We start from the raw sequence: 15,837 nt of genomic DNA on the forward strand, positions 1-15,837 counted from the left end.
ACCTTGTTTTGAGTTATGTAATATTTTACTGCAATTGTTATAAAAAATTCAAGAATATAATATATAAGTTTTTCTTTCGAAGATATATTAAGAAAGGTTTGTTTTATTTATTACTGATAAAAATATGACCGTTTTATTGAACATACATTTAATATTGTTATAAAAGTTCAGGAATATAATTTTTTTTCGTAAATGTATTAAGAATGGTTTGTTAAAAAAGTAAACATTTTATTTAACATACATTTAATATTGCAGTTAACAACACTTAACTTATATAGTTTTTTACTCATCTTCAATATTGACATCTACCTGCAGTGGCCCTATGTCTTGAGCATCTTCTGAAGTAAACAGATTCTCAAAATAGGGATGATAAATGGGTGGAATAAAAGGGAAAAGGTCTTTCATATCCTTTTTCTTCTCTTGGGTCACAGGTCGAGGTGCACTGTATAGTTTTGGTTGATCTATATTAGCAAAAGATCCTGGTCGTCATTTTTTAGATCCCGGCTTTAGGTCTAGCTCAAAGAATGGCATTTCATCCCAAAGGGTTTCCTTAAAGAGTAATGTGAATGGAGTACTCTTTTGGTATCGAATCCACTGCATTTTTAACCATGATACTGCGTGTTTTTCCGTGTCATTCTTTCTTTTAGTGATTGACTTCAACAATGTATCCAGATTTTTCTTCCTTGACTTGGCAATAATACTGTACCAATCAGTGGGACAAAAAGTTTGTTGCGTTTTGCTGTAATTCTCGATAGAAGCAAAATCACAGTCATTGGGAAGAAAGAAATGACCACTTTGCATAGACTTTTGGTCTATGATTTCAATATTGTTGTCTTCACTTAACACCAGTTTTAATAATGTTAGGGCTATTTTCCAATTTCTGTTTTGACCGGTACAAGTATCACTATACATAACAATATATTTTGCTTCTGACGCTCGTGTTTGATTAAACAAGCGCCAATTTCTTGCTAACCTCTAGATCCAGTTACTTCATCCCAACAACGCATGAATCCCTTTATTGTTGAAATCTCATGGTAACCTAAATTGTAGACGTACAAATTACGTTTATAGTAGGCCATTTGACATGTTAGACGTGGGAAAGATAAAAACTTTTCTAAGTTAAAAGAAAAGGCATAGTAGGATCTATTAGAAGCTGATTTTTCGGTATCCACAAACACGTGTGAGAACAAAAACAGTTGCAGGAACAGTGGTGTATATCCCTTGTACTTCACTTTGGCTGTCAACAGATAGCCGACTCCAGTGAAAACACGAAATGTGTTGCCTATCTACAAGGTTACTATATGACTTATAACTTAAACCATTTGTGCTAAAATAAAATACTTGTTGCGGAACACGATTTAGACCTTAACTAAAGTCCACTTTACATCAACAATAATTGAACAAGAAATTGACAAGTTATTCAAGGTCAAATTTGGCTTATACAAAACACAATTCTACATCCAATTTTGCCGTGAATAAAAAGAAAATAAAGAAATTTGACAAAATAAAACATGTCCAATTGTTCTATTCCATCAAATTCCTTCATTTTCTTTTACAAACCATACATTTTGTACAGCTCAAATTTGGCCTTGAATAACTTTGTCAATTTATTGTTGATGCAAAGTGGACATAAAATTTAATGGAAAATGGAGTTACATCACTTGTGCTTTAATGGGCTCAATTATAAAAATGCGTTAGATGTTTCGAAATTATTATTAAACAAAAGTTTGTTTCTGATCTTTTTATGCTCGGGAGATCCGTTATGCTTTAGTCTGCGTTTTTAAAACCTTCTACGTTTGTCCAATGTATTTGATTTGTAGAATCATCACAAGATCATCTTCTTAAAATATGTTTCATATCAAACAAAGCACAGCCTGAATGTTCTTAGAAATTACGTTCTTCTTTTATCTACACTGACAATTTAAATAAAACTTCAGAATTCTTTTCTTAAAAATATATTTATCCATTTTTCGCTATTAATTATAAAACTTACATACTTACGCCCTAAATCTTACAGTCTAAAAGATCTTACGTATCATAAAAGCGTCACATTTAGTGTAAAAATGTCAAAAAGTTTTTAATGTGGGTACGACACTTAAAAAATCCTATAAAATCTGTACAATAAAACACAGCTGGTGAAGAGGGTAAGTCACCAAGAAGTCAAATGCCAGTTCTTGTTTGATTCTTGTACAAAGAATTATCTTCAAAGTGATACAAACACGCATCCACTATCGCAAGATTTATATTTATAAATAATACCATATTTTACTTCAAACACTTAAAAATGAAAATATGGCGCGCCATTTTTTCTGAAAAGGTTATATAGATGGGGTTTTCCCATCTCGGCTCACTATAACCCTTTAGTCCTTTATGATACCCCAGGTACATTTTAAAAACGTCACAGGTCGGCTCGAAGATTAACAGGTAGGGCTTAGTACCCCATTAGTAGGTATAATAATAATTTTATCTTGGAATTATAGATTAGGGAAAATTTCTTATTAACATAGAACAATATCCTACCTTCAATACCCCTTTGTTCAATATTGTACAGAAATTTTGTGTTCTTTACGAATTTAAGAAACAGTTTCTCTTGGTTGGACATGTTGGCCGTGGAATCGATTTCGCTACTGATACATAGGATAAAGCTTGGTTAGATGTTTGAGACATATTGACTGTTTAGGTATCTGCTAAGACACTGTTCATGTAGTCAAAAACAATTATTATTTCTAGTTGAAGATACACCAACGTCACTGTTTTTGCACTATGTTTTACAAAGTACGACAAAATACAGACCGATGTTACTCGCTTGACACCTCGTAGTGGAATCAATTTATCTTTCAATTAACTACTAATTCAGTATTCAGACAAAATAGAGTATAATGACATCTTTAAAGGCCAGTATAAGTGAAATGTTTAGTCAAAGAGGAAAATTATTATTGTGTGAACGTTATAAATTTAAAGAACAAAAACGAAAATTAGCTTCAGGTGAAACAAAGTAAACATGTGTTAGGTGTTAATTGCAAATCTTTCAGCAAAACAAGTGGAGAAAATATTACAATTACAAAACACAGTACGACAATTAGTTTTTTTTTAGGACAAAACGATTAGTTTTTATTTTTATTGGGCTATGGATAATTATACATATAGATAATTATATCTATTTAATAAAGTTATTCTATAAATGTATTTTTTTCCATTGAGATGTAAAATTATTTGATAGTAACAATTAATATCCCACGAGCCGAGCTGGTATATCTTTGCGCCGACTTGGGACATTATTTTTAAAAGACCTACCTGTTTCTTGGGCCGAGATAGGCACTGCCCCGATATACATCGAGGCGAATTTGTTAATCATGTTATGGCTTGTGGGCATTGATATTGTGGAAATATGTAACTAGAATGAAATATAAGTAATTAGAATCAATTGACGCAATCCATTAGTAAGTAATTTTTTAATGTAAATCTGCAAAACTTATAATACACAAAATATAGAAGAATTCAAAGATAATTCTGTGTTCAAGAAAAAACGTAACAGAAACATTGTAAAACTCTCCCATTCAGCGATATACCCTGGTATGCAATTTTCTTCGTAACGATCACAGTTTTTTGTACATAAAACATTTTATATTCGAGTAAAAACGGATTGTAGAGAGAAAAATAACAGTTCGAGATGACAAAATTAAATGTAAAATACGATTATGTTGTCAATAGATCCTTGTACAGTTGTTTTTAAGTATTATATCTTGCTGCCAATTGTTTGTTCACCGATTCCATAAAAACTTATACAGTGGGAACATGTTACCAGCTTGAAAGGTGTTTTGGAAAGCTTATTTTTAATTACCTTGATACAAAGTGGCTTAAATCGTGAAAAAGAACCCTTTTAAATAATAATTCATGAAATAGGAAAGTGAGATTTTAAGAAAAAAAATTATTCTTCTCAATATAGTTAAATATATCCTATATTATGTCCTTACAAAAGAAAGCTAGAGTATTTCGGACATGTAGTAAAAGGTCCCAAATATAGGTTGCTACAAAATATTATGCAAGGGAAAATGACCGGCAAACGCAGTCCAGGACGAAGAAGAACTGCATGGTTGAAGAACTTGTGAAATTGGTATGGTATTGATACAAGCAAGATATTTAGGATGGTAGTAAATAAAATTTACATAGCTATGATGGTAACCAACGCTCTGAAAGGACATGGTACACAAAGAAGAAGAATTTTAATACCACTTTATATTCTCCATATAGTCCACTTATATTTTCCCCCATTTTAACTGCCTATAACTTCTAAACGGCTCCAGATAGAAATATGCGGTTTTCGCTGAAATGTTTTATTTTAGTAAAAGTTTTGTTTGAATGGATTGAATTTTTTATATCGCTTTCAATTACGAAAAAAATGGCGGATTTTTGAAAAAAAACGACTTTTTTAATGAAACACACAGTATATTTTTTTTTTGTAAATTGAACGAACGGTCATTCACCTATCCAACGATATAAATTTTTTTTAAAGTCGGTTGTCAAATGACCGAGTACGTAATTTTTAAAATGAGAGATGCAATGTGGAAATCACATAACATAATAGGTCTGGACCCCGCGTATGAAAAAAAGTTGATTAATAGCAAGCTGAAAATTTGTTAATAGCTTAAGGGTGTCTAGTCGAATAAACATTGATATGTGTGAACACTGGAACAGGGGCAGTTTTAATTGTGGAACAGGTTAAAAATTTGGAACGGTCACAGCACGAAAACTGCACATTTATTTTGTCCGACAGAACAGACTTAAACTCTTCGAACAGAGATTAAACTCTCATGCAAAAATCAGATTGCTATTTATCACCAAATGGGCGTTTTAATGAGTGGAACATGTAGAATATGTCAAATGACAGGAATTACGACAGGTAATAAATAGCAGTCTGATTTTTTCATGAGAGTTTAATCTCTGTTCGGAGAGTTTAAGTCTGTTCTGTCGGACAAAATAAATGTGCCGTTTTCGTGCTGTGACCGTTCCAAATTTTTAACCTGTTCCACAATTAAAACTGCTCCTGTTTCAGTGTTCCCATATATCAAAGTTTATTCGACTAGACACCCTTAAGCTATTAACAAATTTTCAGCTTGTTATTAATCAACTTTTTTTTCATACGCGGGATCCAGACCTATAATATCAATTTGCTTAGTTTCATTTATGTTATTTAGTTATATCATATCCACGTTGCACCTCTCATTTTAAAAATTAATTACTCAGTCATTTAACAACCGATTTTAAAAAACTTTATATCGCTGGATAGTTGAATGACCGTTCTTTCAATTTACAAAAAAATATACTGGGTGTTCCATTAAGAAAAGGCAAACAACGTTTGTTTCAAAAAACCGCCATTTTTTTTCGTAATTGAAAGCGATATAAAAAATTCAATTCATTCAAACAAAACTTTTACTAAAATTTCAGCGAAAACCGCATATTTCTATCTTGAGCAGTTTAGAAGTTATAGGCAGTTAAAATGGGGGAAAATATAAAAGTGTACACCTGGTATATTATTTAAGTCAGGTTTTTAAGAACGGGAGTTTATATTCAATTTATACAAAAAAAAAAGAAATTATAACTACTTCAAAGATCTTTTGACAAACGCCACTACGTAATAAATAAAACGATTACAATTAATAAAAATTATTATCTAGCAAGTAATTATAAACACTGGAGAGGATGCAATAAAAAATACATGTAACATTCAATCACAATTTTATATAATAATAGTATTATTAGGTATAGTCTGTCGTAAAATGCAACAGGAAATTGTATGTCATTTATAATGATCTATATGCAAGGACGATTGTCTGAAATTTGTTCTCTTTTTAAGCAACTAGAACATTACCAAATAGAACTTTGTGCATTTTAATATAGACTATACTTATCCATTCGGGTACCTATCACAAAAATCTTATTCTATGAAAAGTGTTTAATAATTCTAGACCTGGATAACCCTGCTCATACATTTTTATCTAATACAAAAACGATTTCGTAAAAAATCCATCGATTCTAAGTAGACTACGATTATTGCTATAACCACATTATTGTATACATTAAGTCTTTGATAATTGACCACATTTTTATTAACAATAATATGAAAAACCATAACTTTGTAGGAATGTATCATCGTTAAAAATTAACGAATCACTTATGAAAATATGCAAAACGAACACATTAACGTTTTATATACATCGGAGGTATGATATAAGAAATACTATGTTATTGTCATTCTAAATTATTTCAAGAGTAAGAAGAAAAATTATTAGATTTGACCCAAATAAGTGTCAAATGAAACTGTCATTATTAAGAATTTTACAGTGAAAAATAGTAATATCTGTACATAGATTTCATTATTGATTACTTCACAAAGACCAAAAAAGTAACATGGTGTTGATTTTTCTTTATTCTTTTTTGTTGTATAAAGAACAAAAAGAGAAACAAAAAACTAGCAAATTTATTGGCATTTGTTAGATATTTGGAGTCTATGAACTTGGCGAATTCCAAATTTCATGATGTGATTTTCATTTCAAGTCAAATTTCTGATCTATTTATACTATTCGTCTCATAAATAAAACAAATCTTATATAATATGGCCATTCCAAATATTTTATTTCTTCAGTAGATTACTGAGCTGCGATGACATAATGTATCAAATTCTTCTTCTGGTCCATGTCTCAAAAATGAGGTATTATTGTGAATATAACATATGAGATAAGTTATTGTGCTGTTATTTTATAAAGATACTTTTCTGAGTGACTGGCTGATATGAGCCACATAATTTTTATCAAAAATCTGTATATTATTAGTTATTAGGAGATTCATATTACCAAGTTATTTATACTGTTTATCTCAGAAATAAGACAAATCTTACATATAAGCGTACTTTTCCAAATTTTTTACTTCATCAGTAAATAAGTGAGCTGCGATGACATATACTCTTTCTGATCCGTCTGTGTCGAAAATGAGACAAATAGTATTAAAGACGTATAATTCCAAATGTTCTTCAGACATGTGAGTAACCATCTTGCAAAGTTATTTTTCTGATATAGGTGTAAATCTCCAAATATTTTGGAAAATATACTTATAAAAATAATTGAGCTGCTAATTGATACTTGATCAAATAGTTATTCTGATTTGTCTATACTATTTATCCCCGAAATAATAAATAAATTTTGTTGTAATAGTTTCAATTCGATTTCTTATATAAAAAATACTTCACTGAACAAATGTTCTAATTAATACTTTCACTAAGTCCCTTCATTACGAAATTATTTACAAAAATCTACGCTATTTAGATTCCATCAACCTCCCTTAGTGTCGATCTTCTTCACCAGTTCCGAAATAATTTCTCTATAGATGAGGGAATCCATGTTGGTTCCTAACATCATCATGATCCACCAGTCTCCTATGTCGATCTTGTTGCAGAGGGCCTTGCAGACTTCGATCGGAATAGCTCTGTTCTTGGCGTGAAGAATCCTCGGTCTAATTTTGGGATAAGCGATGATTAGTATCCTGTAGAGAACCAAGAACGTCAACATGGTCGCCAAGATCATAAACCAGAACCATATAAAAATATAAGTTTTCTCGTTGACTATATTTAGGGGAAGGACGCACAAACTGTCGTGCTTCTGGATGGTTCCTGTGGGACCGTATTTGTGGAAGATGCACTTGGTGACTCTAGGGAAGACGTACACCATTGGATCCACGCGATCTTCTTGAGACAACTCGGAGAATTTCATCACCCTCCATCCGTAGGAGAGGAATTCTCCGTCGAAGAACCTGTTCATGATGAAGAGCTGCGCTACGATGTTGATGAGGCATAGGCACTCGCAGCCCCAGTAGCGGAGGGCATAGAAGTTGTGTCTCTGGAAGAAGAAACAAAATATTTATAAAATAGTTACACGTATAGAATGCATAAAGTTTTTTTATTGGGCAAATTGAATATTTTGATAACATTTCACACTGTCGTCTTAAAATGGGTCATCGAAAAGTTTACCGAAAATTTTATCAAAAAAAAATTGTATTTAAAGAATGTATACCGCCGGTTTTTGAGGATGTTATGAGTTGTCAATTAGGGATGATGTACTGGGCCAAGGGTGTTGTAGTCATGAAAAGATTTGAGCCTGTTGCATTCTGCTGATGGGTTTGCTACAAGTACACATTTTTCTTCATTTAGTAGGCTGATGGCTACTTCTTTGATTTTTTTGTTTCCTTTAAGATTACTGATGCATCTTTCCATTGGACAATTCGATGTAAATATCAGGATCGAATTGTTTTCTAATGCCTTTTTTTCCGATTCTTCTTGATCGACGATGGTCAATAAATGTTTGAAGTGTGGAGTAAAAATATGGTTTTATTGACAGCTACTGATAATTACACTATAGTTGTTGGTCAGGTAAGTTTCTATAATAGACTGCGACCCAAAATAGTCCCTTTGGCTAATTTATAATCTCATCAAAACATACAAATCATCAATAACTTGCGTGGTAACAAGAATAATGAACTTGCAAACTACAGTTTAATCAAGATATTGCAAAACTTAAGAAGTTCAAATGGAAATACCACGATTAGCCAATTTGTTTAGGTTGCAAAAGGTTCACTGTACTCTAATAATTAAAATATTACTCGATATGTTTTCCCAATGTTTCAATTATACACGGTGAAACTATAAAAGTTTAGGAAGTTAAGAATAATGTGAGATTACAAATTAAGGGATTAATTTGAGATTGAACACCATTGAACCTTGTGTTCATTGTCCCAGGCATGTTTGCACACCTGTGATTTGTCGAAACCTCTGATTTTGATGTATGTTTCTTGCTCGTTTATCCTGACACTAAGGGCCGGTTTTTCAGTGCTGGGTTAACCTATTTATTTTTTGATCACCGAAATATTCATGTTTAATCAGTTTTTCAGTACTAGGTTAGAGCTTAAACTCGTTTAAGTTAACGCAAGATTTTAACCGATCCTCGTTAGATGGTTTAACTCCGAATTTTGCGGTTACGCTTGCGCATGGGTGCAGTGAATGCACCATGTTTATTTTTTTTGAGTACCTGCCTGACAGAAGGGATTAGTTGGGTTTAAGGAAATTATTATTATCGAAATTATAAATTATTATCGTTATTATATAGGAAGGAATTATGAGCAAATATATTTAAATATAACTGTAACAGGTACCTATGTTTACACACTTACTGTAACAGGATTTTAATGCATGATTCCTAGTAATATTTTAAAAAGATTATTTTATATTTGTCTATTTACAGCAAAATAATTATTTACCAAACAATATGACTCCTTATTTCCTGGTCAATCTGTTCAAATAGTGATAAGACCGTGGTCTTTGACAAACAAAATCGGAAAAAAAAGTCTAAATCGTCCCAGTAATTGTAATTCTCTTCTGTTATGAAACCGGAGTAGACGTTATGAACTAAACAAAGATTCCGAACTTGATATTGCATTGCATTAATCATTTTTTTTTAATTTGGTTATGAAATTATTTTTATTTATTTTTCTGTCAAATTGATCATTATTTCTCGAATTGCACATGCGCACGTACAGTTACTGCTGCCAACAGAAGAAAAAAAGTGGTTCTAACCGAGATTTTCTTAACTTGGTTTAAAGCACTGAAAAACGCTATGAGGGTTAAAATATTGGTTAAAATTTAAACTAGCTGGTTAAACTGGTAACCAAAATTTTAACCGCTCATTGAAAAACCGTAGCCTGGTCTTGCAGTTTCTCCCACATAGAAATTGGTTGCATTCACAGGGTATATTGTAGATGCAGTTCTTTGACCTTTCTTGTGTGTTGTTGGGTTTGGTTTTGGACAGGATAGATCAGAGTGTGTTGGTTGCTTTAAATGTTGTTGTGATGTAGGTACTTATTTTCAATCCTTTTTAATTTTTCTAATAAGCCCTTTTCATATGGTATTATTTTCATTCTTGAGTCCTTTCTGTGTTCTTGTGTTGTAATGGCAATGAGTACTTGGGTAGTCATTTTTTGTTAAAACCTTTGTTAGTAGGGTTTTTTCTTCCTGAAATACCTTTTTATTGGGAGCAGGTGTTTTCGGCTCTATCATACAGTAATTTGGTAAATTTGAATGATTTTTCTTTATTATTGATGTCGGTCGGGAATTTATTGAGTACTTCTGGTCCTTGAAGCCAGATGGAGAACACATCGTCTACATGTACAATGCTAGTCAAAAGTCCGTCCCTCCATGCTGGTTCCATGGTAAATTTGATTGATTTTCTTTATTATTGATGTCGGTCGGGAATTTATTCAGTACTTCTGGTCCTTGAAGCCAAATGGAGAACACATCGTCTACATATACAGTGCTAGTCAAAAGTCCGTCCGTCCCTCGTATCTTTTGAACGTATCTTATATGTAGTAGTGAAATTTGGAGGAAGGAAATAAACGGACGTAGGCTTCTTAACTAGTCATGACAGGTGACGTAATAGTGACATATGACTTTACAGCGCCACTGTGACAGATAATTTTAAATGGAACCTTATGGCAAGTGATACCTCGTTTGAAGGGTATTCAAAATACCTATTCAGTCATACTAATTTTTTGGGTTTAAGCTCATTTTGATGAAGAAATGAAATAAATATAAAATTGTAGTTTCGTATTTAATTAATAAAAATTCAAAATTCCGCCTATGGTTACTTGTCAAAAAGGTTGACGACGTAAAAACTACTAGAAAATTAAAAACGTCAACTTTTTTGACAAAAAAACCATAGGCGGACGTTTGAATTCTTATTAATTAAATGCAAAACTACAATATTATATTTATTTAATTTATTCACCAAAATCAAAATCAACTTAAACCCAAAAAAATAGGTACTTTGAATACCTTTCAAACGAGGTATCACTTGCCATAAGGTACCGTTTAAAATTATCGGTCACAGTGGCTCTGTAACGTCATCTGTCACTATTACGTCACCTGTTATGACTAGTTAAGAATCCTACGTCCCTTTATTTCCTCCCTCTAAATTTCATTATTATAGGTATAACCGTTCAAAAGGTACGAAGGGGGGAACGGACTTTTGACTAGCACTGTATATCCATCATACTGTGGGTTGTTTGTCTTGTTTGTATATTTACAATATTTTGTTCTAAACCACCATGAAAATATCAGCTAATAATGGAGATAAGGGTAAGGTAAATTTTGGTTATAGAAATCATTGTCGAGTTGAAAATAGGTATTGTGTGTGCATAGTGTTAATAGCTATTAGTCTAGACGCCAAATAGAGGTCACTGTGTCCTTTTCAATTCTGATGGACAAACTCAACGGTTTCTTATGGATTTTTGGTGCTGATTGCGAATTTCTAGGGTGGATTTCGATCCAAGTGGTCGAAAAATTGTTATAAACAATTTAATTGTTTTATAAATCTCTGTCTCATAAACTAAAAGAGATACAAAAAAATATTTCAAATAAAATGTGTTCCTTAATAAAAATTAAGAAAAAATCGTTTACTAAACTCAAATCCAATCATTAGAACTCAAGATATTGGAATATTGGTGCACAATGCAAATTGGAAATTGCAAAATAAGTATTTTTCGAAGCTTTATCGATCGTAACTCGGCTTCTACGCAGGCAAATGAGCCTTAAAAGGTCTCATTTTAAAGCTTAATTAATAGGTTTCCAAACAAAGTTTGTTAAATTACTTTGTCTTCATTTGTTTTAAAGTTATACCCGTTTGAAGTTATAATTTTCTTAAAAAAATTGGACATTAATTTGTTTATAAGGATTTCAAGCTTTCAGCCATAAACATTTATACTTTAATTAACAATAATGATAGAAGAATTCAAAAGGACCAATTTGAGCTTATGAAAATGTTCGAAGTTTATTTTTGGCCAAGATATCGATATTTTAATGGCGCGCTATGAGGAGCAAGATCGGCTCATGCTCACAGTGTAAAGGTTCACGTGCTAACTTCTCCATGCAAATTATAATTTCTATGTATAGGTATATACGTTATCTTCATTTTTCATTTATGAAGATCCTAATAAAATTTTATATAATTCTTATATTAAATCATCATACTGTACCTCGTATAACATTTCATTCTATTTACTTTGTCTTCTATTTTTTGTACTAAATGAGAAAAAAAACATTAAGAACTAGTATTTCAGAAATATAACTAAAAAGTCAGCTGATATTATTTATTAAGAATAGGCAAGGCCTCCTGAGCAACATAATGTAACACGAGAGCAGTCTATCGGTGTCTTTACCGCGATATTACTTGACTGTGAGCCGATCTTGCACCTCATAGCGCGCAATTAAAATATCGATATCTTGGCCAAAAATAAACTTAAGAACATTTTCATAAGCTCAAATTGTTCCTTTTGAGTTCTTTTATCATTATTGTTAATAAAAGTATAAATGTTTATGGCTCAAATTTGCTTGAAATCCTTATAAACAAATTAATGTACAATTTTTTAAAAAAATTATAAATTCAAATGGGTATAACTTTAAAACAAATGAAGACAAAATAATTTAACAAACTATGTTTGGAAACCTATTAATTAAGTTTTAAAATGAGACCTTCTAATGCTCATTTTCATGCGTAGAAGCCGAGCTACGATCGAAAAAGCTTCGAAAAATACTTATTTTGCAATTTGAAATTTGCATTGTGCACTAATTTTACAATATCTTGAGTTGTAATTATTGGATTTGAGTTTAGTAAACGTTTTTTTTTCTTCGTTTTTTATTAAGGAACAAATTTTATTTGAAATATTTTTTTGTATCTCTTTTAGTTTATGAGCCAGAGCCTTATAAACAATTAAATTGTTTATAACAATTTTTTGACCACTCGGATCGAAATCCACCCTCGAAATTCGTAATCAGCAGCCAAAAATCCATAAGAAACCGTTGAGTTTGTCCATCAGAATTAAAAAGGACACGGTGGCCCCTCTGGCGCCTAGACTATATATGACTGTTGTCTACCTTTAATAGACTACCAACTCTCTTCTGAAAATAGAGTCTGTCTTTATAACTTAGAAGGGAGTTGATGGTACCAAAAATATTATAACAAATGTATATTGTTTATTTAAATTTGTTAAATGTATTTGTTAAATGTAATTAATAGATTATGGCAAATTAGTTAAAAAATTGTAAAAATAGATTTAGTAGTATAGTAAAAAATGTAAAAATATAAAAAAATATATGTAATCCCATCAGGAAAAAACGACCTGGATTAGTCACTAGAGGCCAGGTCATATGTATAAACAATAAATAAATAAATAAAATAAATAAATGTTGTCTACCTACAACACGCATGGCCAAGTATGTACATCACTCTCAACTGACAACACCTAACCTTCTCAAAAACGGCCGGTTATACCCAATTTTTCTTAAAATAATATTTTTCAAAACGATTTCTGGAGTGGAAATCGAAACTTTAAATATTTTTAGGTAAAAATGTAATTATTACTGCAAACAAATATGGTTAATCCCACATAAACACAATATTTAACTATTTTTTTTTGTTGTTGTCGGTCACCAAAAATTTGACTATATTGCGTATTCCAAAAATACTTAGCGATACTTATTCACCATCAATATTTATCGCCGGTCTTCTCGTCAAGTCTAAGATCCGAATAAATAACGTTTTGGTCAAAAACACAATGGAACAATCGACATTTGCATTCGAAATGTTTGCTGGTGTATTCGGTAAAAAGTTAAAATGTGTGTCATGTCTTGCACATGAAATTTTTGTAAACTGCTGCTTGCCTTGCTTTTATTGTATCTCACGTATATCTTGTCGGTCCCGGTTCACTGTTAAGCCGACATGAGAGATTTTTATAACGGTAAAAGTGTACATGTTTTGTTAATAGGCACAAGATAATCAAAGTCAAAGCATTTAGTGTGTCTATCTAATTTACTTTGGCAACTCTTCATGTGAACATCAACATCATCATCATCATTGGCACTACAACCCATAGTGCATCTTGGCCTGTTCTAGGATCAGCTTTCATTCCTTCCTATCCTTCGCCTTGGTTTTCTAATTTCACATTCTTAACCTTGAAAGTGTTATAGGCCAAAATGACTATTTTTGACTCGGTCAAAACTAAATACAGATAATGAAAAACTACTAGTCCTAAAACCATCGAACATAAATGAAACATGGGAAGACATAAAAGATAGTATCTTAACAACATCAGAGGAGACGATACTACTAATGGAAGACAATAAAAGAAAAGATTGGTACGATGAAGAATGCGAGCAAGCTAGTAAAGACAAGGACAAAGCAAGACACAGGTGGTTGGCCACAGGGAAACAAGAAGATCTCCTACACTATTAAGAGAAGAAGAAAGAGTCAGACAAATGTTGCAGAACTAAAAAGAAGAATTGGATTGAAGACTTACTGCTGGAACTCGAAGCTAATAGTAACGATAATGCAAGACTATATAAACACATAAAAGCACAGAATAAGAAAAAGATACCGGCAAATATTGGGAAAAAAGAAATGGGAAACACACTATAGAGAATTGTTCAAAAAGAAAGACGATGCTGAAAATGCAGAAAATGAAGAACAAACAGAAAATAGGAATGAAGAACAATCAGAGCCTCCCTCAATAGCAATCAGAGCAAAGTATTAGCGACCATAAACAGATTAAAGAAAAGGAAAGCAGCAGGACCAGACGACATTATAAATGATTTCTTCAATAAAGGGGGAGAGGAACTAGCCCACAGAATCCACAAGCTGATAGAACGAATATGAGAAGAAGAACGCATGCCGAACGACTCGAATTGCGGTCTGATAACACCAATCCCTAAAAAAGGCGACAAGACGAAATGCACTAACTACAGGGGAATCACGCTATTAAATACAATGTACAAAATATTAACTAATTTGATTAGACAAAGAATAGAAAAAGAAACGAGAATAAAAATAGGTGAATACCAACATGGATTCAGAGAAAGTAAGTCAACAATAGATGCAATACACATTGTAACGCAAATCGTCGAAAAAAGTTACGAGCACGGAATAGATCTACATATACTGTTTACTGACTACAAGCAAGCCTTTGACAGTGTATTTGACAGTAATTAATGATATGAATCAACTAGGCATTCAAGAAAAACTAGTAAGTCTCACGAAAATGACGATGAAGGAATCCAAGGCACGAATCTTAACAAGGGAAGGCCCGTCAGATGAAGTACAAATGGAGGTAGGTGTCAGACAGAGAGACTCCCTGTCAACAACATTATTTAACATTGCCATAGAGGGGGCAGTAAGAGCAGCCAAAATTATGGGAACTATTATCGAATCTTCAGCCCAACTGATAGCGTATGCAGACGATATTGCACTGGTTACTAGAGATTTAAAAACCATGCAGAATATAATATTAATACTAGGTAAAGAAGCAAAGAAGAGAGGCCTAGTAATAAACCAAAGCAAAACAAAATACCTCAAACAAAAAGTGCTCAAGAGAGAATACGAATATCGAGAAAGAAATTAAGCTTGGTGCATATACATTTGAAAGAGTACATCGTTTCAAATACTTGTGAGTGATGGTGAATGGCAGAAATGATAGAACGGATGAAATAAATGAACGCATCCTACTGGGTAATAAAACCTACTGGAACTACCAAAAAGTCTTGAAAAAAAAACACACTAGTAAGACAACCAAATTAAAAATTTACAAGACTGCAATCAGGCCAGTGATCACCTATGGTGCAGAGACGATGTGCCAACACAAAAAGATGAAATGAGGTTAGAAATCTTAGAGAGAAAGATAATTCGACGAATAATGGGACCGGTGAGGATAAGTGTAGGCGAATTTAAAAGATTAACCAATGAAGAAATT

General features: G+C 32.2%; 1 protein-coding gene across 1 annotated transcript in view; it reads right to left on the minus strand.

Annotated features, from left to right (window-relative positions):
* Positions 1-1,939: 1,939 nt before the first annotated feature.
* Positions 1,940-15,837, minus strand: part of LOC114329112 (innexin inx1) — a 123,526-nt gene continuing 109,628 nt past the window's right edge. Inside the window, exon 4 of the mRNA XM_028278128.2 lies at positions 1,940-7,889. Within this exon, the coding sequence (XP_028133929.1) occupies positions 7,326-7,889 (564 nt within the window). The 3' untranslated portion in view covers positions 1,940-7,325. The remainder of the gene's footprint in view (positions 7,890-15,837) is intronic.

This window comes from Diabrotica virgifera, chromosome 8 (assembly GCF_917563875.1).
Source record: "Diabrotica virgifera virgifera chromosome 8, PGI_DIABVI_V3a".
Taxonomy (NCBI): Eukaryota; Metazoa; Arthropoda; class Insecta; order Coleoptera; family Chrysomelidae; genus Diabrotica; species Diabrotica virgifera.